This window comes from Quercus suber, unplaced genomic scaffold (genome assembly GCF_002906115.3).
Source record: "Quercus suber isolate HL8 unplaced genomic scaffold, Cork oak 2.0 scaffold_54, whole genome shotgun sequence".
In the NCBI taxonomy this organism is placed as follows: domain Eukaryota; kingdom Viridiplantae; phylum Streptophyta; class Magnoliopsida; order Fagales; family Fagaceae; genus Quercus; species Quercus suber.
In genome coordinates this window covers 941,873-965,398 of record NW_027069519.1, presented here as the reverse complement: position 1 = coordinate 965,398, position 23,526 = coordinate 941,873, and the positions used below count along the sequence as shown (strand labels likewise).

Genomic DNA, 23,526 nt, shown 5'->3' with positions numbered 1-23,526 from the left:
CATGACCCGTAGTGGGCCTCGAACATCGACCTGGGTATATGGCCCGTGAGGCCCATCTCCCTTTGCCAAGCGGCCCACCCCCGAGTCACGCCTGCCACGGGCCCAAGCTTTGCCTCTTCATTGCTTCTCGGAGAAACCCCTCCCCGAGTCTTAACATAGCTCGCGGGAAACCCCGCCCCGTACCAGATTGGTCATGCCACGGGAAGACACCGCGGCCGGGAACCATCGCGGAGGTGGAAACCAAGTTCCAACGCCACCCTCACCACTTCCCATGACTACCTAACTGTCCACTTACGATCGATAATACTGGACCGCCTGTTGCACTTATTGGCAAATAATCATGACCTCTTCGCCATTCCTGAACTATAAATACAGGAAGTTTTGAGAAGAGAGGGGTTGGAAAAAAAAGGGAAAAAAGGAGGAAGAGAGGAGGGAGAAGAGAGAAAACAGAGTGAGGAAGCGGTTCAGAGCCCCGAGGAGAGGAGAGCGATTCCATTGGGCTTTGGCGTTCAGAACGACCCAGTGTAGGAAATCCAAACCCACGATACAAGTAAGTTGTGAGCCCAAGCAAGGCCCAGCCCAACAGGGTTTCGGTTTTGGGCGCGCACAATATATATAAACAATTTCTTTTTATTCTTGTTAACAGAAAGTATTATTAAAAAAAGAAGAAGGTAAAGCCGTTATTGTTTATGGTGGCAAAGGATATCGAATTTTGGATTAATTGTCCGTTTGGGTAGTTGTTTTGGGAGATTAAATGAGTGTTTTTAAAACCCAAAATTCTATTTTACAATCATAACTACTCATAATTTTTTTACAAACGCTTATTTTAAACGCAAAACACAATTTTCTAGTAGCTTATACAAACACATCCTAAGTCTTCTTTAATTTGAAACAATTTTTAACCCATTTAAAATTATTTTATCTTTTGACTAGAAAAAAAAAATTTATTTTATCTTTTATGATGCAGTTGGTTACACAGTCGGCTCATAGAAAGGATGCCTACAATGTTCATCAAAAAAAGAAAGGATGCCTACAAATAGAATGAACTATAGGACACTGATGTGGGTCTAACCACTACTGCTCCAATGCTTAAATCAAAGTGAAAAGTTAATCAAAGTTGCTGTCTTTTATATATACATAGTATTTTTTTTTTTTTTTCATGAAAGTGGTATTAATTTTTTTTTTTTAAATAATTCATTAACAAATACTCTAAAAGTATCTATTGACTGAATCCTAAATCAAATATCAACATTTCTTTGAAAAAGAGGAAAAACATATATATTTTTAGGAGATTGACTTATGCGTACCTTGTTCCTTGATTTTTGTCATTTTTTAAAGGACGTTTCAAGGACGTTTCAAGCATCACAGTTCATTACAAACCCAATCTGGTTGTCACCCACATCTGATTGATTGAGTTGACTCCTAACTCACTTCCTATTTAATTCAATCCACGATGCCATCAACTAGCTACAGTCAGTATTCGAGTAGGCTAATCGATGTAGTTGATGGAGAATTGTTTCTTTGAAATTTTCTACCATGATAAATGGAAAATAAAAGCTTGTAACTACTAGAATGTAATTAGTGACTACTAGGACGTAATTTTGCTATCAATGACCTCTAATTTCCAGGGTTGACAAGAATTCATCGACCCACATGACTTACTCTGCATGCCCCACTCTTCCTCATGTGGGTTCTCCCACTTTAAAAAGGTGATGAGGTAGGGATGAGTTTTGCTTGCCCCACTTGGTCTCGCCTTGCACCACACTAAATGTGTGTCTATAGTTTTATGTAATATATATTTAATTTTTTTTTTTATATATAAGCTAATTTTTTTTATACATATCATATTTATATATTTTTTTATTTGTACATATTTAATTAATTATTACAATCACTTAAAACACTTGCTCTCTCTAAATCTGTCTCTCATTTTTCTTCAACTCTACCTCATTAATGTTGAAGCCAACTTATTAGAAATAGAAAATAAATACCTCCAACTCGCTTTGAACCCAACAGATCACGCTCCCACCTGCATGACTCCCCTGCCCCTTACATTGCCATTCCTTTGCTCTTCATTCTCAATTCTAATATACCTTAATGAATGGAATCTCACGTTGAGGGGGTATTTTTGTACTTTCTCTTAGGTTTTTATTTTTTATTTTTTTTTTATTTTTAATTTCCTACTTCTTGCCTCACGCTCAATGCTTGGGACTATTGCAGACTTTTGGTATGATGGTCACTCCACAAGTATTAAGTGCTTGTGGGATATGAGAGTCAAGGGTCAGAGTTGAAGTCTTCAGAGGGAACTTCACACACATATACACTTAGATTAGGTTAGAGTAAAATTTCTATCTTGTATAAAAAATATAAAAAAATTAAAAATTCTTGGGTTTTTTTTTTTTTTTTTGATAATAAGGGGTACATCAAGGATTTGAACCTTGGATCATCGGATGTCTCCATTGAAAACACTAAGAGTAAAAGCTATCAATTGAGCTACAAGGCTCTTGATAGTCTTCAGAGGGAACTTCACACACATATACACTTAGATTAGGTTAGAGTAAAATTTCTATCTTGTATAAAAAATATAAAAAAATTAAAAATTCTTTTTTTTTTTTTTTTTTTTTTTGATAATAAGGGGTACATCAAGGATTTGAACCTTGGATCATCGGATGTCTCCATTGAAAACACTAAGAGTAAAAGCTATCAATTGAGCTACAAGGCTCTTGACAAGTTTTCCTTCAATTGATTGGATGACCCGACCAATTTTCTTTGCTCAAATAATCTCCTAACAGTAGTCATTATATTCTTACGAACTGGTTTCAATCTTATGGCTCACGTCATTCTTATGACTTGAGTTTCTCTACCATTCTTCTAGTAGTAATCATTCTTATGACCTAGTTTGGTTGGCCAATCTCCTAATTGTGATCATTCTTATGACCTGGTTTGGTCGGTCAATTTCTTGCCCATGGTCATTCTTAATTCGTGGTCTACTCAATCTGTCGATCTTTTGGTTGTGTTCATTCTTATGATCTCGTTTGCTTGGCCAATCTCTTGGATGTAGTTATTCTTATGATTGGTATGCTTGACTAATCTCATGGTTAAGGTCATTCTTATGACATGGTTGTTTACCAATCTTGCATGGTTGTAGTCATTCTTAATTTATGATGTGGTCTAGTCTACCAATCTCATGACTCTGGTCATTTTGATGACCTAGTCTACTCGGTCAATCTCGTGGATGTTACTAGGGTGGAGATCAAAGTAGTAACGACTGCATTCTAGCGGTACAAATTCACCAATATTACGCTAGATCCGTTACAGAAAGAAGATAGTTAACCAACTTTCTTCAAAAGACTAAGTACAAGAAGTCATGGTTGTTAAAATCACGATATGTTGATCGTAATCCTACTTATCCTAAACGAATAGGATCGTTGATGAAGCAAAATCACAGCTAGGGTAGACTGGGATTTATGGGATAGCACAATCCTACGATTTCAGCTTGATCCCACCTTTAGTTTGTATTTTGGCCCTTGGCAGCATTAATCTAGCCATGGAGGGAGGACAACATCCTATGATGAAGTTGGTTGATGAATTTAGAGCCAACCTCACTTGGCCAATCTCCTGATGGGATTACTCTTATCACCTAGTCTACTATGCCAATCTAGTAACTGTGGTCATTCTTATGACCTAGTTTGTTTTGTCAATCTTGTGGTTATGGTCATTCTTATGTCTTGGTCTTGTAGCTATGGTTATTCTTATGACCTAGTGTGGTCGGCCAATTTTGTAGTTGTGGTGATTCTTATGACCTGATTTGCTCTACCAATATCAAGGTTGTGGTCTTTGGCCAATCTCATGGGTAAGGTCATTATTTCTTCAAGATTACCAAGTGTGTGTCGAATGATCACGGGCTACTTATTTTCACCACTCTTTCTTTAAATTTCATTCCTTTGTGCCGTTCTCCAATACATCGCTTCATCAAGGTGCTTTTCATAGCCTCATAGTTAAGACTTTTGGAAGTTAGCTTTATAAAAGGCAGTGCCTGCCTTTCATCTTCATCTCCGCTAGGTAGTCCTTGGTCTACTTCTGACTCCATCCACTTCTTGTTCCTCTTCCTCTGCAGTCAGCGACATTTTCTTCAATACATCCTCCAAGCTTTCCATCATTCTTTCTCTTTAGCCTTTACCATGTCTCAACCGCAAAACTTGAGCCCGAGGCCCCGAGTGCAGACCAAAAACTCCACATAGTTCTCATCTTACAGAAGAAGCCTTAGCCAAGCCTCAAAAGCAAGTATGTGAATTGTTGTTAAACTAGCATTGTTTTAACATAAGTCATGGCCATATCTACCACTATAAACATTATTGAAGAAAAACCTGATAATCTGGTCCTTCAAAAGAAAAAAAAAAAAAAACCCAGCAAGGCAGGAATAAACTAAACCCATTCAGCTTTCAATAATTTTATTCACAGCCATTCTTCTCCACATCCACAGCAGAAACAGCTAACACAGTTTATGCCTATAGAAAATAAGATTTACGTTAAGTAAATAAGAATAATAATTACATGTAACCATTTTCAACTTGACATAACATAATAATTTTCCTTCGCACATGGAAGCAAATCTTACAATTGAAAACATTTAAAATTGAATAACTTTCAGAGATTGCCACCATTATCTAAGGTGTTATGAACCACCCATCCTGATAGCTTAAAGTAATCAAGATTTGGACAACACAATAACATTGACCCAAATCCTGGCATTGCACGTGCAAAATGGAGACACACACAAATAATAACACTTAAAACCAAGGACCTCACGAACAACCTGGATTTGATACACCAACATATATAAGATGTTCCTTGTGCAACCTTTCCATGAATTTTTTCATTAAAGATGAGAAACCCTTAAGAAGCCTTCTTCTGTTTGTACTTTCTGGCAAAAACAATATAAACCAACAGATTTAATAAGCTGAGACCAGCCAAAAGCCAGAAGAAATAGTCAAGATGGCCCTCATTCAAGTTATCTGGAATCCATCCAACACTCCCACCTTCTGTTGTGATGTAAGTTACAATGGTCAGAATCAAAGAGCTTAAGTAATTCCCCAATGAATTTGTGAGAAGTGATAATGCACTGCATAAACTACGCATGGCATCTGGTGCTTGCTCATAGAAGAACTCATGCTGTCCAATGAATGTAAATACCTCTGCAGCACCCAACAAAACGTATTGAGGAACTTGCCAGAATATGCTTAGTGGTACAGCAATATCTTCATCGACTAAACCCATCTCTTTTGCAATCTGCAATCGCTCAATCTCTACCACAGCAGCCGCTGACATGCAAAGGATTGATATAAAGAGGCCAATTCCCATCCTTTGCAACTCTGAGAAGCCCCTCTCATTGCCTGTAAATTTCCTTGCAATTGGGACAATTATCCTGTCATAGATAGGGACCCAAATAATAACACTGATGAGGTCAAAACTTGAGAGAGAGGCTGCAGGAACGGTGAAAGAACCTACAGTTCTGTCCATCATTTTGCCTTGTTCCACAAACAATGATGACATTTGAGCATAAACAGCAGAAAATATAATTCCGGATGCCCAGATTGGAAACATGCGGACCAAAATCTTCAATTCCTCCACCTGCGTTACAGTGCAAAGCCTCCATGAATTGGAGAAGTTTTCACTTTTGATCTCAGCATCTGAGACCACAGCAGCTTTATCAAGGCACCTGCAAGAAAAGATACGGTGAAAACTTTTACGAAGCAGATTTTGTTGTTTTGTTTCAGAATTTCATAAAAACACAATATATTAAACTTCCATGAAAGTGCTCAAAATATTGGTGCACACATCAATAATCTAAACTTGGAAGATATGATATATAAAAAGGCCATAGATCCTTGGAGGACCAATAGATCATATGGAAAACTATACAGGACAAATAAAAATGTAATCCTATTATCGTCTTTTTTGCTGAAAATTCAATCCATAATCTTTTTTTCCCCTGTAAAAATTGAAAATGAGCTAGCATCTTTACATAGAAGTTAAATGCATCTAGTGGATATTCATTTAAATTGTGTCTAGAATTTAATTGTCATTCTTAACAATACTTCAAATGAGATTATCTTAAAACCCTTTTTTATTTTGCCTTTGAAATCTTATCTAGCTAAAACTCAAAACTAAACTGGCTTCCTCAATCTTAATCTATCCTTATGCCACCTCAGGCAGTGCAGGGGCTGTCATCTTATTAATCATCATTTAAGTCTAAACTACCAACTACTGTTTTTAAAGGCAAAACAAAATGGACATATCTCACTTTCATGGAATTTCACTAAAACTCGCTTGCATATGTGCTGTGCAAAATCTATTTTTGTCCAAGTAAACAAGTTTTATGATTATAAAAGAACCGATAAGAATATTGGCTAAGCTGACAATAATGAAGAAGAAGATTACTTCAGCTCATCGCTGTGCTCCAGTTTCCGACTTCCTTTAATGGTGGAGCTTATATCTTGTGTTTCATAAAGGAGACTACTATCCTCTGGGATCTCCAAATTCCGCTTATGAAATGATGCAACAAAAACCTGGCAAATTCTTTTAAGAGGGCTTCCACCTGGTCTCTGTAATCTATAGAAGGGAGTGCCTAAAAAGAAAATTACAATACCAATGGCCATAACCAATGCAGGAATGCCATATCCAATACCCCACCCAATATCTTCTTGAACCAACACCACTAAACTACTTGATAGAAAAGCACCAATGTTGTTCGAAAAGTAAAACCAGTTGAAGAAGGATCCTTTCTTTCCTTTTTCCCTAGGATCAGTATCATCAAACTGATCTGCACCAAAGGGCCAAATGCACGGTTTGATCCCACCAGTGCCTAGTGCAACCAAATAGAGTCCAATGAAAAATACAGCATACTGAGCTGCAGTAGCTGAAGGGCATACTGAATCAACACATGCAGCAGGCTGTAATGCAGGAATTGATGCGCATAGAGTCAAAGTACACAGCCCCTGTACAAAATAACAATCAACCAAGATTTCTAGAGTATAGATTAGAAAAACTGGTAACAATCAATGAAAGATAACAAGAAAAAATTGCAAGACAGACAGACGCCATTGTGCTCAATAGAGCTTTCCCATATTTTCTTCATCACTGAAATTTCCCAAACCTTGCCAACCTGCACTGACCTAATTTACCGCACTTCAACAGAATATTATCCTGTCATGCCAACCATCCAGGTGGATAAAGCAGACCTCACTCAAAAACACTATTATGGATGCATTTTTGTAATGCGTACAACACAACCAGAAACATAAAACTTAATCCCCTTAACAATAAATATAGGATTCTTGCATACATTTCTGCTGACCTTTGTGCCTAGTAACTGAAATGGGGCATATCAGAGTCAAAAGTTGAGATTATATTATTAAGGATGCCATCAAAACATTCTTTATTCCTGACTTATTTTCTTTCACATTCATCAATTAACTACATGATAAGGAATTGATGGCATAAGGTTCAAGCTCTGCTGTCAAGAGACTTGAGGACATGTGAGAGGCAATGTGCTCCAGCATTTTAAATGAAATAATTCTCTGCAAACAGAACAATAACAAAATGAAAAACTTCAGCTTATGCTTACAATAAGGTAAACTGCTAAGAAAACTGCCATTGTCCGATATCTTCCCCAGTAAGCATCGGCTAAGAAACCTCCAATTAGGGGTATAAAATAACAAGTGCCTTGCCAAGTGGTAACATTTCTTGCAGCAGAGACATTTCCTTCATGTAGTTTACTTTCAAGATAAGTAACAAGATTAGAGGAAATCCCATAGAAGGCCAAACGTTCACAACCTCCACCACCTGCATTATATGTTACAACTATTAAACATCACAAAACAAAATAAATAAAGTTATATATTTTGCTACATTTGTGCAATATAAGGAAAAACAATTACCGAGAATGAAGGGGCATGCTTTCCACTTTCCAGTTCTATTCTTCAGAACAGGATTCCCTTTAATGTTAACTGAGCCATCTCCAGTGTACGGTCCACTACTGTCATTCTGAAGAGGCAGAATAATACACATTTAAATGGAGAAGAGAGAGATTTAAAAAAAAAATGATAAAACCACATTAGATGTCATTTTCATAGGCAGTAGTAACTGGTATAATCTTGTTCAAAGAGGAGCATGGTACTTAGGCCCAAAACATACAAAAACCCACATTACCTATTTGATGATTAAAGACGAATTTACTGCAACCACAAATTAATACCAAACACTCAGGTAGTAATTTTAGTGGTGTTTTAGGTTGTGATATCTAATGATGAAGGTCGATTTTGTACAGCATCTAATGAAAAGATAGACGTTTAATTAAATTCTAGAACTGTAAGGTATAATTAATTTTGGTTCAAGTAGTTAAACAGGGAATTAGCTTCTAGAGATCGAAGCTATCAATTTCAAATCTTGAAACATGTTTGAAATTTAAAAATTCAATGTAAAGTCTGTAGTTTGTGCTGCCGGACATCTAATTGAATCAATTTTCTGCATTCGTCTTGATCAATTAAAGTGGTTCGCACACTATGTCACAGTAACATATTTTTCATCCTCAAGCCCTTCCACTTCAATGAGCCTTTGTTAAGTCCTTTCCCTCTCGATTAATAACTTCTTAACTTTACATATTAAAAATTCCAGGCTTTTGGAGTTAATTATCCTCAAATATGGCATTTCTTTATAGTTATACCATTGTTATGGCTTCCCAATGTTCAATCTTATTACAACTATGAACATGTACTAGAGTGCTTATGTTTGATTTAAAAACAGATTTAATGGAATCGTGAAAAGCATTAAAAAAAAAAAAAAAAAAAAACCATGAACTTTGAAATTAACTGGTAGACTGCCGATTCGCAATTGGATGGAAATACAGGACAAGGTGCCATCCATTTGTCTTGATTTCTTAATAACCCTTTCCACCTGTGTTGTCACATTTTTAGCTGCACATCCTATCCAAGAGGACTCGCTTGTAGCTACCAATTTATTAAAGAAAAAGCGTGCACCAATTGAGTTACCAACGGGTAAGGTAAGGAGTTGTCTATATATATATATATATATATTAGTTAGGAACAAAGTAGCAAAATAATTGGTGAAAATCAACATCGTGCCTACTTTACAGACCCATCTTGCGATTATCTACATCATGCCAATAAAGCTAAATACTATTTGACACGAGAAAGCAAGTAAAAAAGAAGTATTTTTCTTGTAGAAATTCTGCTTTTAGGGCCAAGTTTTCTGAGTGGCTGCTCTGTGTGTGCGAGCGTGCATGTTTGTGTGTCCCCTCAACCAATACGAGCAAAAGGTATAAAAACTAAAGTCCTAAAGAAGAAAGAAGCAATATGTAAAAAGGACACGAGTAGATATAACAAGCTACCAGTCAACCCAACATGTCCTTCATAACTGTCTTGTGCTACATGACCAATACAAGTTAAGAGTTAGACCCCCCTGCAAAACCATTAAAAAAAAAAGTTTTCTACACCAAAAGGAAAATGGAAAATCCATCGTACCAAACAAACCCCTTAAGGAAAATTGACTTGGTTCACTCTTTGGAAGAACTTAAGCCACAAAATGAAAATTAAGAGTAGTTAAGACAGCTCTGATTTCAGAAGGTACACTTCTTAGTTCTGACATACTCAAAACAGATTAAGAGGAGTAGTTAGAACTTAGAACCTGTAGAAGAGCATCATCTTCCAACACATATTTCTCTTCGTCCACAGAAGCCATGTCTCTCTCACTCTCACTCTCACAGACAATCTCTCTCTCTCTCTCTCTCTCTCTCTCTCTGAAGATCAAAGACTTATAATAATAATCTAAAGAGGTGGAGATCAGGGCCACCCTACACATTTTGGGGCAAGCGAGAACTATATTATATTATATTTATATATTTATATATTAATTAAATTAATATTTATTTAATATCTTTATATTATAATATATTTTATTTATTTATTTATTTATTTGTCTTTTGAGATGTAAATTGACTAATTAAATTTTTGTATTCAAGTTCTTCTAATACCTCATTTTTAATCGATAGTATAACTAATCTATTTAATTTTTTTGGAATATTTATTCAAGTTCTTCTAATACCTCATTTTTAATCGATAGTATAACTAATCTATTTAATTTTTTTGGAATATTGTCGATCTTAGATATGATTTTATTAATTTTAATTTTAAAAAACTTTTTTTTGCAGAACCAATTGTAACATGTATTATTAGTAAAATTTTATAAGTAATATATATATTTGGAAATAAATCTAACATTTTTTTATATAATTTAGTATGTCAATTGGAGTATATGATTTTATTTGTAAAATTTCTTTTAAAACTTTTAACTTTGAAAATAAATCTAAATCATCAATATCATAATAAACATCATGTTTGAGAAAATATTTAAGTTTAAGACAATATTTTTGCAAACTATCATCATCTAGTGAGAAAGAGGAGGCGGAAGGCAAGAGTGAGAGAGAGAAAAGGTATGAGTAAATTTTAGGAATTTGAGATTTTTGATTTGTTTTGATTTGAGATTGTTTTGTGGGTAATTTTTTAGATCGGATTTGCATTTTATCTAGTTGATTTTTTATTCATCTGGAGGTTAGTGATGATATTTTTTGGGATAATTGATTTTGTTTAGACCAAAGAATGTTTTGGGATACTAATGTTTACACTCAATTTTTTTGTTCTTTGGTCACAAGGATATATAATATTTTTAGAAATTTCATCCAAAACTATATTTTTTATTATTATTTTTTTTTTCAACCCCTTCTTTTTCAAAATTTTGAGGCCCCCTTCCACTTAGGGGCCTTAGGCAATGGCCTAATTGGTACAATAGAAGGGCCGCCCGGTGGAGATACTTTACTAATGAAGTGTGTAGGCCAAGAATCTACGTGAAATGCATTAAGGGCGTATCAATATTCCCTGTTAATCCTAATTTTTCTTGAGCGGTTGGTCAAAACTCTAGAAGAATGGTAGCTATGCTTATTTAGGCCTAATCAAATGTTCACGAGAGATGAAGAGACGTTAGATAATATTGTTCCTCATCAACAGTGATGTTGAAAGGAAAATTGACTCAAATTCAAAACATAACAATCAAAAAAGAATTAGACAGCCTAGCACTGATAGTGATGCACAAATCTTTGGCTCTCCTGTTCATTATTGAATAGCTAGGGAGAAACCAGAAAAACCCAGTCGCAGAAAGGTTCGCAGTTGGGCTTGATGTTCAGATTCAGTAACAAGTCAGTGTTACTGAGAGTAGGGAAACAAAGAGACGGGTCAGAGAATGACCGTGAAAACCTAGCACAAGCTGTACCTACAGAGAGTCATGCTATTAGGGAGCTCTGACGCATGCTTATGAAAATGATGCAAATTTTTTGTGCAATATGCTATATGTGTCAGCGTTTGTATCAGCCAAAAAAGTCCATGAGAAACTGCAATAATCCCATGACTCGGGCAAAAACTCTTTAGTTAGTCAGGATGTTCTATTTTTGGCCTATCTGTCCTCCTCTTAAAGGGTCATGTCCAGAGTAATGCCAGAACATAACATTTTTAACTAACTATTGACGTACTTCGTTGTGAATGAACCAAAAACGCTTTCATCTGTTTCTACCACAAATATCACTTGTATCATGCACGGATCACTGTAGCCCATGTAGAGAGTAGTGAAAAAACACAGTCCCCACCTAGACTTATCGTTGTGGGAATCTAAACCAGAACCCTGACTCTCTAGGAGATATTTTATGTCAATCATCCCGAACCTACATACCATGAAAGGCTGAGAGTTAAGACCACGAGTCTATTCCTACAACCTGATGTGCAGAAATATCTTAAGATTTCACCACATAAGGAATTAAGTAGAAAGAGAGAATCACGTTGGATAAATACAGTCAATATTTGCCAGAAACAAATTTAACGCAATGTAAAACAATCAATATCCTTGAAACCTGGAAAGAGATTTATGAATGCAGATAGCGTAAAGTTATATACAGACCATTTTTTACAGAGTCCTTTCAGGAAATGACTATCACGCCATCTTCTACAAACACTTTGTGTAAATAATTTTTAGGACTGAGACCTTATCAGAGAATCCTTAAGAAGCCTTCTTCTGCTTGTACCTCTTGGCACAGACAACATATACCAACATATTTAACAAGCTAAGTCCGGCCAAAAGCCAGAAAAAGTAATCAAGATGACCCTCGTTCAAATTATCCGGGATCCATCCAGTGCTCCCACCCTGTGTTGTGAGGTAAGTTACTATTGTCAAAATCAAAGAGCTGAGGTAGTTTCCCAATGAAGTTGTCAAAAGTGACAACGCACTGCACAAACTCCGCATGGCGTCTGGAGATTGGTCATAGAAGAACTCAAGCTGCCCTATAAACGTAAATACCTCTGCAGCACCCAGCAAGAAATACTGGGGTATTTGCCAGAGGATGCTGAGTGGTACAGCAACGTCTTCATCAACCAACCCAAGCTCTCTTGCAAGCTGCAACCGCTTAATCTCTACCAAAGCGGCAGCCGACATGCAGAGAACAGAAATAAAGAGGCCAACTCCCATTCGCTGCAGCTCTGAGAAGCCTCGCTCCTTGCCAGTAAATTTCCTTGCAATTGGGACAATTACCCTATCATACATGGGGACCCAAAAAATAACACTGATGACATCAAAGGATGAGAGAGAGGCTGCAGGAATGGTGAAAGAACCAATGCTTGTGTCCATCACCATTCCTTGCTCCACAAACATTGTAGACATCTGGGCATAAACAGCAGAAAAGACAATTCCAGTAGCCCAGATTGGAAACATGCGGATCAAAATCTTCAATTCTTCCACCTGTGTTACAGTGCAAAGCCTCCATGGATTGGAGAATTCCTCACTTTTGCTCACAGCATCTGACACTACAGCGGCTTTATCAAGGCACCTGTGCAGCAAAAATAAATTAACAATGAATTTTTTTCCTGGGGCAGAATTTGTTATGCAGTTGACAAAGTTGGGAAACACGTCAAACTTTCATGCAGCATACATTGAAATGATCTCATGTCATCAGTACAATTCTACACGAGATTAGTATTAGACTAAGGAAATATAAACCTAAGGGAAGTGAAAATTTTAAGATATGAAAAGGCAGCAAGCTTTCTACCCATTACATTTTTTTTTTTTTTTTGGCAAAACAGATTTAATTACACATTCCATATTATTGCAAATCCTCTTGACCACACATAAGTTTCCCAGTCTTCCCACTAAAACTCTATGGTACAAAAGTAACAGGATATTATCCCAAGCTCTACATAAATCATAAATCTAAGAGAAAATATCATTTTCATTTTTTTGTTTGTTTAATTTCTAGCTGAAGATGCCAGGGATCAATATATCTGCCACAGGGGTGGAGGTATAGGCCGAAGGACCATTGGCAAAGAAGAATTAAATTAACAATACATCTACTTAAATCTTATTAAAATATAATTATACTTTTCCTCCCTAACAGGAGAATATATATAGGTCTTCCACTTGAAAATACGCATGCTATAAATGAGGACATATTTTCCTGCAGTTTACTCTTTGATTAAATGAGATAAAATCTTTAATGAAATTTTTTTATTTGATTCAAAGAACAAAATACAAACAGGGTTGGTAATTAGCAGTATAAAAAGTTCTAACAAGAGGAATGGATTGAGTCAAACATAGCAGCACTTTTTAAAAAAAGTGTGCTTCCACATCATTTGCCCACTCAACTATGAGTGAAAAAGTATAACAAACAGGGCACTTAATCTCCCACAAAATGAATAACATTCTGTTGTGTTTCTTAGCATGCCTTAAAAGAATCCACATTTTTCAATAATCTGAGAGCAAAACCATACAAAGATAAGTAATGCTTACTCAATCATGAAAGAATTAGTAAAGATAAAGAAGGCACATAACCTCCCATGAATGAATAATATTCCATTGTATTTTGCAATGCATCTAAATAAGCACATCATATTTTCATAGAACTCAATCAAGCACCACCATTTTAGAACGAAGTAGATAATGTCATTCTTTTTCTTATTTCCCCCCTTCTTTCTTTTTCCCAATAGAGTAAGTTTCTAACCTAATAAATAACCAGAAAACCAAACCCCACCCACCCTTTACCACTTGAGCAAAGGCCCATGGGCCTTTGTCCCTATTTAATATTTTCATTTCAGTTATACCAAATTTTCATAACTAACTTCTGTGTTTAAATGGAAAACAGAGAGGAAAGGTCTCAATTGATCCAGTAAGCATGTGTGCTGTGTATATCTACTTATAGTTTAGTGAAATAGCTCCCCCGATGATGAAAGAAAACCAATAATGGCTAGGAATACATGTTGCAGAACTGAAAAGTACTTATGTCAGGACAATGTGAAAAAGAGAAATTACTTCAATTCATTAGTGTGCTCCAGTTTCCGACTTCCTTCAATGGCAGAATTTTTGTCTTGTGTTTCATACAAAAGAGCATAGTCTTCGGGGACCACCACATCCCTTTTATGGAATGATGCAACCAAAACCTGGCACATTCGTGTAAGAGGACTTCCCCCTGGTCTCTGAAATCTATAAAGGGAAGTGCCAGAAAAGAAACTTGCAATGGCAATTCCCATAAACACAGCAGGAATGCCAAATCCTAGACCCCACCCAGCATTGTCTTGAATCCAAACCAGAAAACTACTAGATATAAGAGCACCAATGTTGATGGAAAAATAAAACCAGTTGAAGAAGGATCCCTTCTTTACCCTTTCCTTAGGATCAGTATCATCAAACTGATCTGCACCAAATGATGAAACACAAGGTTTGATCCCGCCAGTCCCCAAAGCAATCAGATAGAGCCCTAAGAAGAAGACTCCGTACTGAGCTGAAGTAGCTGACGGACATACAGAACCCACACATTCAGAAGGTCTCAATCCAGGAACAGTCGCTGATAGTGTCAATGTACACATTCCCTGTGCAAAAGTTAATGATTTTAGGTGTTACACCCTTTCAAGTTCTTAGAATAAATGACATGGGGATAGAAGCAATTAATGCACATAACAAGAAGGAATAAAAATTGTACAGTAGACTGGCATCCTCATTAAAACCTCATTTCCAAGCATTGACATGCATCGGAAAGGAGGGTGACTGAAGGTTTCTGATGATATTGTGGTTTAATGATGTTGCTAAAAAATGTGGCCTGTTAGCACAGAGCAATTTTGCCATTCTGGATACAACTTATGCTCTTGCCTCTTGCAGTCAAAGAAGTGTAATGGAGGGAGGGATTCAGGTTGGTGAGCACCAAAGTGGTGTTCCACTCTTTTATGCCCTTCACCATCTTTAAAAAAAGGTCATGCCTAGTGCACAAGGGTCCCCCTTCTGTGGAGTCTTAGAGAAGCGGTTGGTAGGTAGCCTTACCTCCAATTTTGAAGAGGCTGATTTCTAGATTTGAACCTGCAACACATCACTTGGGTGGAGGGCACTTGCCATCACACCAAGGTCCAACACCTTCTTTCAATTACTAATATTCATTAAATAAGGCCACTTCTATCATATAGTGTTAAGTGGCACATCTCATAATACTTATCAAAAAAAAAAAAAAAAGTGGCACTCAAAATCTAAATTATTTTTTATTCAACCCTAATACCAGTCTGATGACTCTGATCATTTATTCAAGTGAGAAAGAGCCAGATCAAACTTTCTTTTAACATTTCACAATACCTAGGGACCATACTTACAAAGTCATTTAAGTTACAACTTATGTGCTAGGATCATGATTGTCTTTGAAAATATTGTTAGATCACTCACTGTGAATGGATTAGGTCTTTTTTTTTTAAAAGTAATATATTTCATTAAGAGAATAGATTACTTCATGGTCACGATGATCAACGCACAGTAACCTAAAAGAATTACAAAAGATCATTTTCAAAACTTGAGTGAATCTGTGAACTCTACAATGGAACTAATACGTGAAAGACCCCATGCACGAGACCAAGCAAACAGAGCTCAAATCAACAATGATTCTGTACAGCACCCCGTACCCGGGCCCATTTGGGCCTGGGACTCTGGTATGGGTGTACGGCCCATAAACCCAATCTCTTTCTACCCAGCAGCCCATCCCAAAGCCACACAAGCTGCAGGCCCAAACCTTGCCACTTCATCATTGCTCGGCAATACTTTCCCGAGCAGTGATGAGAGAGCGACATTCAAACACCCCGTCCTTTACGTATTCGGCAGTGCCTCAAGAGGCGCCGCTGCCGAGAATACCTGCAGGAGTGGAAACCAAGTTCCCAGGCCCTCACACCACATTCCACTCCCACCTAACCACCCACTTATGATCAACGATATTGGACCTCGCATTGCACTAGCCAAGGAGATAATCATAGCCTCTCCACTAACTCAGAGCTATAAATATAAGAAGTTGGGGGAAGAATGGGGGTTGGGAAAAAAAGAGGGTTCACTAGAAATAGGGAGAAAGGAGAGAGAGAGAGAGAGAGAGAGAGAGAGAGAGAGAGAGAGAGAGAGAGAATAGAAATAGGACCTCATAGAGTCTCTGTGCCGAGGACCACCTATCGTGGGAAATCCTAAACCCACTTTTCAAATAAATTGTGAGCCCAAGTGAGGTCAAGCCCAATAGCCTCTCATTTGGAGTGCACAAATTCCAATTGAGCATTTGATCTCTTAATATCTTTTAAAGTGCAACTCTTTCATTCCCTCACAATATCCACATCAGACATAACAAAACAAGGTTCCAAATAGCCTATGAGTGCATCCCAAACCAATTCTTCCACCCAAAAAAAGAGATTAGTTACCCTCCTATAACATTGAACAAAATACATCCATCAGTATGGCAAAGGTGATACTTTGTGACATATTGTTGTTTATAAAATTGCAAAAACCCAGTGAATAGGAAGCCTAAGTTTATGCCATATAGCTTGCTCTTTGACAAATGACTAGAATGGAAAGCTCTTTCCTAGGATTCCACATCAACTTTCCATAATTTATTTTCTCTTTTGGTGCACTTAATACTTGAAGTTTGAAGGCATTAATTATATTTGCACTATATTCAGTGCATCTGAGAGGAGGAAAGGGAAAAGAAATGTCTTTATCCATAGTGTGCTTGGATGTAAGGAGGAAAAGGAAATAAATAAATAAAAATAGAAGAAAATATCTTTCCTTAGTTTGGTTTGCAAAGAGAAAGAAGGGGAAAATATGTGCTTTTACCTTTATATATATATATATTCGACATATGCCTAAACTTTTTAGTTTGGTTGGTTTACAAAAAAAATAAATAAAAGGGAAATATGTATTTTTGTATTCATTAGACCTTGATTCCTTTATAGAATAAATATGGATAAATTTGACAGTTTAGCTAACAAACGTTACTCCTTTATGATAAACATGAAATATTATATACAAATGGAACCTAACATCTTCATAGATCCTTTATCAATGGTGAATTGAGAAGACTTATATATTCTTCTTTCTCATTTCTCCTTGTTTGCTAAGAACTACAAAGAATTTATAGGAAATATATTTAGATCAGACTACACTGTCCAACTATCCCATTGATGGCAAAGAAAAGATTTAAGTGCAATATAACAAACAGAATCAGAATTGGTTCCACTATACGTCTAAGTACAGCACAGGATCCTTTGATAATCACATGTCATCAACGGGTGTGATCTAGCCTTATGGTTTAAGAGCATTTCTCAAACCTCCATTTCATCAATCTCAGCTGCATAAATTAGGGCTCGTACTATATAAGGAGATTGATTGAGAGTCAAGTCATGGGTTCTAGATTATGCCACTAGATACTGCAGGCCCAAATTGGATGGATAAAGAATTTGTGGAACCCATGACCTCATCCTCCACCATTCTTTTGGGAGGGCTTATAAGCAACTTTTAATTGCTAAGTTTTTTTTTGATAATTTGATAGTTGTTTTTTTTTTTTGGGGGGGGGGGGGGGGGGGGGGGTGCTGTTGGTTCAACCCTGGACATTTCCATCGAAAACACTATGAAGTGCTAGTTGAGTTACAAGGTTATTGGCTTTAATTGGCAAGTTACGCATACTCAAAATAGGTTTTGAACTCACGACCTCACCTCCACCATTCTTATGGGAGTGCCAGTTGATCTGGAGCTCATTGGCTGCATTATATTTTATAAAAACACATATAGAAAACTTCTGAACATTGTTTCAAAATGAAACTATATCCATCTGTAACTGCTGAATTCTTATTATTTTTTCTGAACTACCTTATATTTTTCTAATCCCTACAAATTGGAATTGTGAGATCATTCTCAAACAACCAAACTCTGTTCTGCAAAACCAGAAGATGAGAGCTGTACGTCCATTCTAAACAGGATTAAAGCAAGTATGATAGACCTGAGTTGATCATGTAAAATGATTGATGAAACAACAAGATGAAAAAGAAATGAAAATCAAAGGTAGAGCTTTGTTGGTTTGTGGGACATGAAGATGTGTGTGAGCACATGTGATCAATTATTTGTAATGAAGTAATTAAAAGAGGAATATACATAGGGTATACTTACAATGAAGTAAATTGTGGAGAAAGCAGCAATTGTCCAATATCTTCCCCAATAAGCATCTGCTAAGACAGCCCCAATGAGGGGTGTAAGATAGCAAGTGCCTTGCCATGTAGTAACAATTGTTGCAGCGGAAACATTTCCTTCATGTAGTTTGTTGGTAAGATAAGTAACAAGATTAGTGGCAATCCCATAGTAGGCAAGACGTTCACAACCCTCAGTACCTATTTATCATATAACACACAAAAGTTTAGACATAAAATGAATTCATTGAAATATTAGATTGGAGTAATGTCAAGAACAATGGGTTACCTAAAATGAAGGGGCATGCTCTCCAATTTCCAGTATTCTGCTTCAAAACAGGCTTTCCGTGAAAGTCAACTGAGCCATCTCCTGTGTACTCCTTGCCACTTTCATTCTGAAGATGTAGAATAAAAACATCAAATGCGGATAGAGCAATATAAGATTCAAATCTTTTAATAGAAGATTAAAAAAAAAAAAGAAAAAAAAAAAACTTTGTAAGAGGAAGTGTCAATAAAAGAGACCAGGCATATTATAATGAAAACTAAATTTGACCATTTGATCAAGAGGAAAGCTCCTATAAGTTATCAACTTGGCACTTAAGAGTTGGTCCATTGCTTTTTAGCAATTCACTACAAGTATTAATTGATCAATCGATAAAAAGTCTCCTCTTATCTCATATATACAGATATATGTCAGAAAATTTGTCAGAACCAAAAGTAGCATGGCTCCAATTTAAATCCTCGATGAGACAGAAAAGTCTTCTTTGAAAAAGAAAGAGAGAAGAAACAATATGTATTAAAGAAACATACAGAAAGCACATTTGGGAGAGATGGAAATATTTTAAAAGATAAGCAAAGGACAATGAAAATTAACTTGGACCTTGCCTGAGGTAAGTAACTAAATAAGTTTGAGTAAACTTGTACAATTCAGTTAGCATGCAAGGGCATACGCATAAATTTCAAATTAAAAAAAAAAAAAAAAAAAAAAAGAGCATGAAAAAAGTTTGAATACATGCTTGCAGCAATTAAAGTTTCAATTAAGTGGCCGCTAACATCAGCATCAAAGATAATAACTCTTTTTTTAGATAGCTAATAGAAGTTTTATTGATTAGAAAAGTGCAATTTGTTTACGATAATAACTCTTGGGGGCACATATTTGAAAAAGTACCATCCCCCTATTACAATTTGACAACTACATATACATGAGTTACCAACATATTAGGTGGCTTTAACAAGACTATAGGTTGCTTATGCAATAAATGAGTTACCAACATTTTAGGAATATAAGTCAGCGAGAAATTGATGCAAACAATAAAGAGTTCAGGAAAACAAGATTAAATGCCAAAAGATTCAAGATTTGTGATCAAGTGCTGATGTCGGGCTTCTTGGCACCTTTCCTAGGTAACTTTAGTTGTTAGTCAGTCTTAGTATCAAGTTTTTGACGTTAGATAGTTTCTGGTTCAATTTTAATTTACTAGAAAAGACCAATTTGATAAATTCCAGATTTTCTGGAATGGGCTGTTCTTGGCTGAATCAGAGGCCCATGGGTCTTATTTTGTGTTTTGAGTCCTTTTCCTATTTGGTTTAGAGGTTCCTAAGTACTTTTTCCTTTTGTAATTAGTAGCCCTAGTCTTTCTAGGAATAGGTCATTTAGAATCTTAATCCAGTCACTAACACTCATAGTGAGATTGAATTTAACACAATTCTAGCAGCTTAGTTTAGGCTTTGAGAGTGTGATTGCCTAGTGTTTATCTTTCTTTATTTCTCATTTTATTTATTTATTATAATACCAACCAGCCATCAAACATATTCAAAATCCCATCTGTTTGTTTCTCACATTTCTACGTATTAATCCCAAAAAGAAGCTAAATAGACTTATAACACAAATAAATATGCCACTCTTCCTCTCAGAAAGAAGAGTTCAAAGAACAAGAAAATAATGAAAATTAATGGGATAACCTACGGCCTGTCCGATATTCCAGAACCCCAGTAGTCATCAATCAGCTAAACAATTTGAAAGAGGCTAATGTTTGCATTTCAAACATTAATTTCATTGTACAGCAAACCAAAAAACCAGGAAAAACACACACACAGACACCCACAAATACACAATATTCTGCCTATGCTACAGTTAGTCTCATTAAGTCAACCTTCTTTTTCTCTTTAGCATCAGGCTGATGCTTGTGGCAATTTAGATAAGCTTATATATTAACCAAAATTAGTGGGTGCTCAAGGAATAATAATAAATTCCATTAGCTTCAACATTTCCATCCCAAAACTAATGGGTCATGGCTCAACTGAATCCTATAAACCCATATATTTCTCACATAAAAAGAATACTGGGTCTACCCAATTAACCACTTAGGATGCAGCAAAAGCAACAAATCAACCAATACCCAGTTCCAAAAACATCAAACCAAACTACTTTAACAACAAAAGAGATCTCCCAAAAAAAAAAAAAAAAAAAAAAAACATAGATTCTTCTACAACATAAGGTCCCAAAAAAAAAAAAAAAAAAAAAAAAACATAGATTCTTCTACAACATAAGGTCCAACATTCCTCCCTGTTCACTCGAAAAAGACCCAGAAATTGTTTCTCCCAAGAAAATAAAAAAGACCCAGAATTGTTATTGGATAGTCAATGAATAATATACATAAATTCGTCTAAGTTCATCAATTTTTGATATAAAGTAGAAGCAATCAGAGAGAGAGAGAGAGAGAGAGAGAGATTAGACCTGCAAAAGCCCATCTTCTATGAGCGATCTATCATCCTCGACCGAACCCATCTCTGGTTTCTGTGTGTCTGTATGTGATTGCAAATTTCGATAATATATAAATAGGAAGCAAAAGCAGTTTTGTTTGATTCAAGTTTGGAGTTTTGAGGAGAAGAGTTGGTGATAACTGATGAGATTCTTTAGCATACGATACTTTACAAACAAGGAAGGAATGGTGTGTGGTTTTGGTGGACAACGTATCTCTCAACTCAACTCATTGTCATAGTAAGCGTAAATTTAAATATTGTTTATCTTTTAGTTTTACACGTAATAGTGGAATATAAGGCTGCACATGGTTGGCAGTCAATAACAACTATCAAGAATGGTAGGTTGGGATATTTCTTGGCCTTGCACGGCTTCCCTACTTGATGAAAATTGTGTGGATTTATCATTTATTTATCTTCTCATTATAAAAAAATTGTGTGAATTTAAGATTCTCTTACTATTTATAAACCATCTTTGTTGAGAATAATCACCTTGACTGAGTCGTCTGAGTTTATTATATAAAAATAGATTCGATTAATGGATACCTTTAAAACATTTTCACAATTAGAATATTGCACCTATAAAAGTACTAATACGTGAAGAGAGACCTTGGGAATAGATATGCAATTCCATGATAGTTATTGATCTATGTACTAGTGCATATAATGAAGACTAGTGACATCGAAGCAATTGTAAAAAGTTACAAGCAATATTTAATACTGCAACATGAGTCAGTCAAATTCAAAAAATAAAAGTCACATGGAAGGAATAATTATTAGTAACGATCGAATGTCTCAAATATAAATAAGATGACTCATTCTTTCATTAGATATCACGTTCTATTTACATGCTATTTTGCTCACAAAACATTCTCTTGTAATTGTAATCACATCCAACATACAAAATTCAATTCATATCAAACAAAAAATTTAGCCATCCTCACTCATCACTTCAAGACCGCTCTTTTGGTGTGTGGAAGAGTACATGGTGACTTTTTAGGGGGGGAAAAACACCATCTTATCCATTTCATATCCAAAGACTTGGCTCTTCATAACTTTATCAATGTACATAAAAGGGACGATGAAGAGTTCAACATTTCTATCCGTAATTCAATTCACGTGGCAGAACATGATAGTGAAGTAGGAAGTAGTAATGAGCAAAACACGAGATATTTACAGTGATAATATTTGCTAAATCCATTTATAGGTTGTAAGTGTTATTACTTGTCATTTTTGTTTTTTTTTTTTTCTTTTAATGTCATTTAGTATAATTTAAATTTGGATTATTGGTATGTCTTTGATTTTTTTTTTTTTAATATAATCATTTTGGGCTTCATGATTATGCTAATTAAAAGAATAATTACTATTGATAAGATTACATTAATAATAAATAATAAATATTATTATAAATGTTAGAAATACTGAATAATTGTATTTCTTAGTGAAAGAATATACATGAGTGCCTTTATATAGGAGGCATATGAGTGCAGTACAAGTAAGAGTATAGTATAAGAATGTATGCTATACAAGTAATCTAGTTTAAGCCTAAAGCCCACAACATTATAATACACGTTAACAGCCCCCCTCAAACTCAAGGTAGATGTGAGACCAACTTGAGGTTGTCAACCAAAGTACGAAGACGTGCCTTAGGATGTGACTTGGTGAAGATGTCTGCAAGTTGATCTTTAGAGGAGACTGAGATCAGCTTGAGAGCGCCATAGACATGATGATAATGGATAAAATGACAATCGCTCTCGATGTGTTTAGTCCTTTCATGGAAGACATCATTGTGAGAAATATGAATGACACTCTGGTTGTCACAATAAAGAGGAGTAGCAAAGGATGTAGACACATCTAAGTCTTTAAAAAACCATCGTAGCCAAAGGAGCTCAGATGTGGTATCAGTAAGGGCATGATATTTTGCTTCAGTACTGGAGCGGGTCACATGAGTTTGTTTCTTACTTCACCAAGAAATCAGAGAAAAACCAAGAAGAAAGCAATAACCAGTGGTGGACCTACGATCAGTGGGATCTCCTGCCCAATCAGCATCAGAAAATGCACAAAAAATAAGAAAAGACTGAGCAGAATAAAAAACACCATGGAAAAGAGTGTCCTTTAGGTATCAAAGAATGCATAGAACAGCAGCATAGTGAGTCGATCATAGAGCAAACATATACTGGCTCACCTGGTGAACATC

The 23,526-nt window shown here is 35.9% G+C and overlaps 2 protein-coding genes across 4 annotated transcripts; both read right to left on the bottom strand.

Annotated features, from left to right (window-relative positions):
• Positions 1–4,421: 4,421 nt before the first annotated feature.
• On the bottom strand, positions 4,422–9,888 carry LOC112026176 (protein NRT1/ PTR FAMILY 8.3). Of its 2 annotated transcripts, none has more exons than XM_024058861.2 (5): positions 9,706–9,888; positions 7,941–8,046; positions 7,628–7,845; positions 6,442–6,998; positions 4,422–5,719 (listed from the first exon to the last, which is right to left on the bottom strand). In XM_024058861.2, exons 1-5 carry the CDS (start codon positions 9,877–9,879, stop codon positions 4,897–4,899), a joined length of 1,878 nt encoding a protein of 625 aa, XP_023914629.1. In that variant the 5' UTR covers positions 9,880–9,888; the 3' UTR covers positions 4,422–4,896. The 2 variants fall into 2 exon arrangements, with proteins under 2 accessions (XP_023914629.1, XP_065628204.1); XM_065772132.1 differs by lacking the exon at positions 9,706–9,888 and adding an exon at positions 8,872–9,042.
• Positions 9,889–11,938: 2,050 nt separating this feature from the next.
• Positions 11,939–21,574, bottom strand: LOC112026175 (protein NRT1/ PTR FAMILY 8.3). 2 transcript variants are annotated; one of them, XM_024058860.2, is made up of 5 exons: positions 21,307–21,574; positions 18,862–18,967; positions 18,556–18,773; positions 14,419–14,975; positions 11,939–12,943 (listed from the first exon to the last, which is right to left on the bottom strand). In XM_024058860.2, exons 1-5 carry the CDS (start codon positions 21,355–21,357, stop codon positions 12,121–12,123), a joined length of 1,755 nt encoding a protein of 584 aa, XP_023914628.1. In that variant the 5' UTR covers positions 21,358–21,574; the 3' UTR covers positions 11,939–12,120. The 2 variants fall into 2 exon arrangements, with proteins under 2 accessions (XP_023914628.1, XP_065628205.1); XM_065772133.1 differs by lacking the exons at positions 18,556–18,773; positions 18,862–18,967; positions 21,307–21,574 and adding an exon at positions 16,544–16,720.
• Between the last annotated feature and the right edge of the window lie 1,952 nt (positions 21,575–23,526).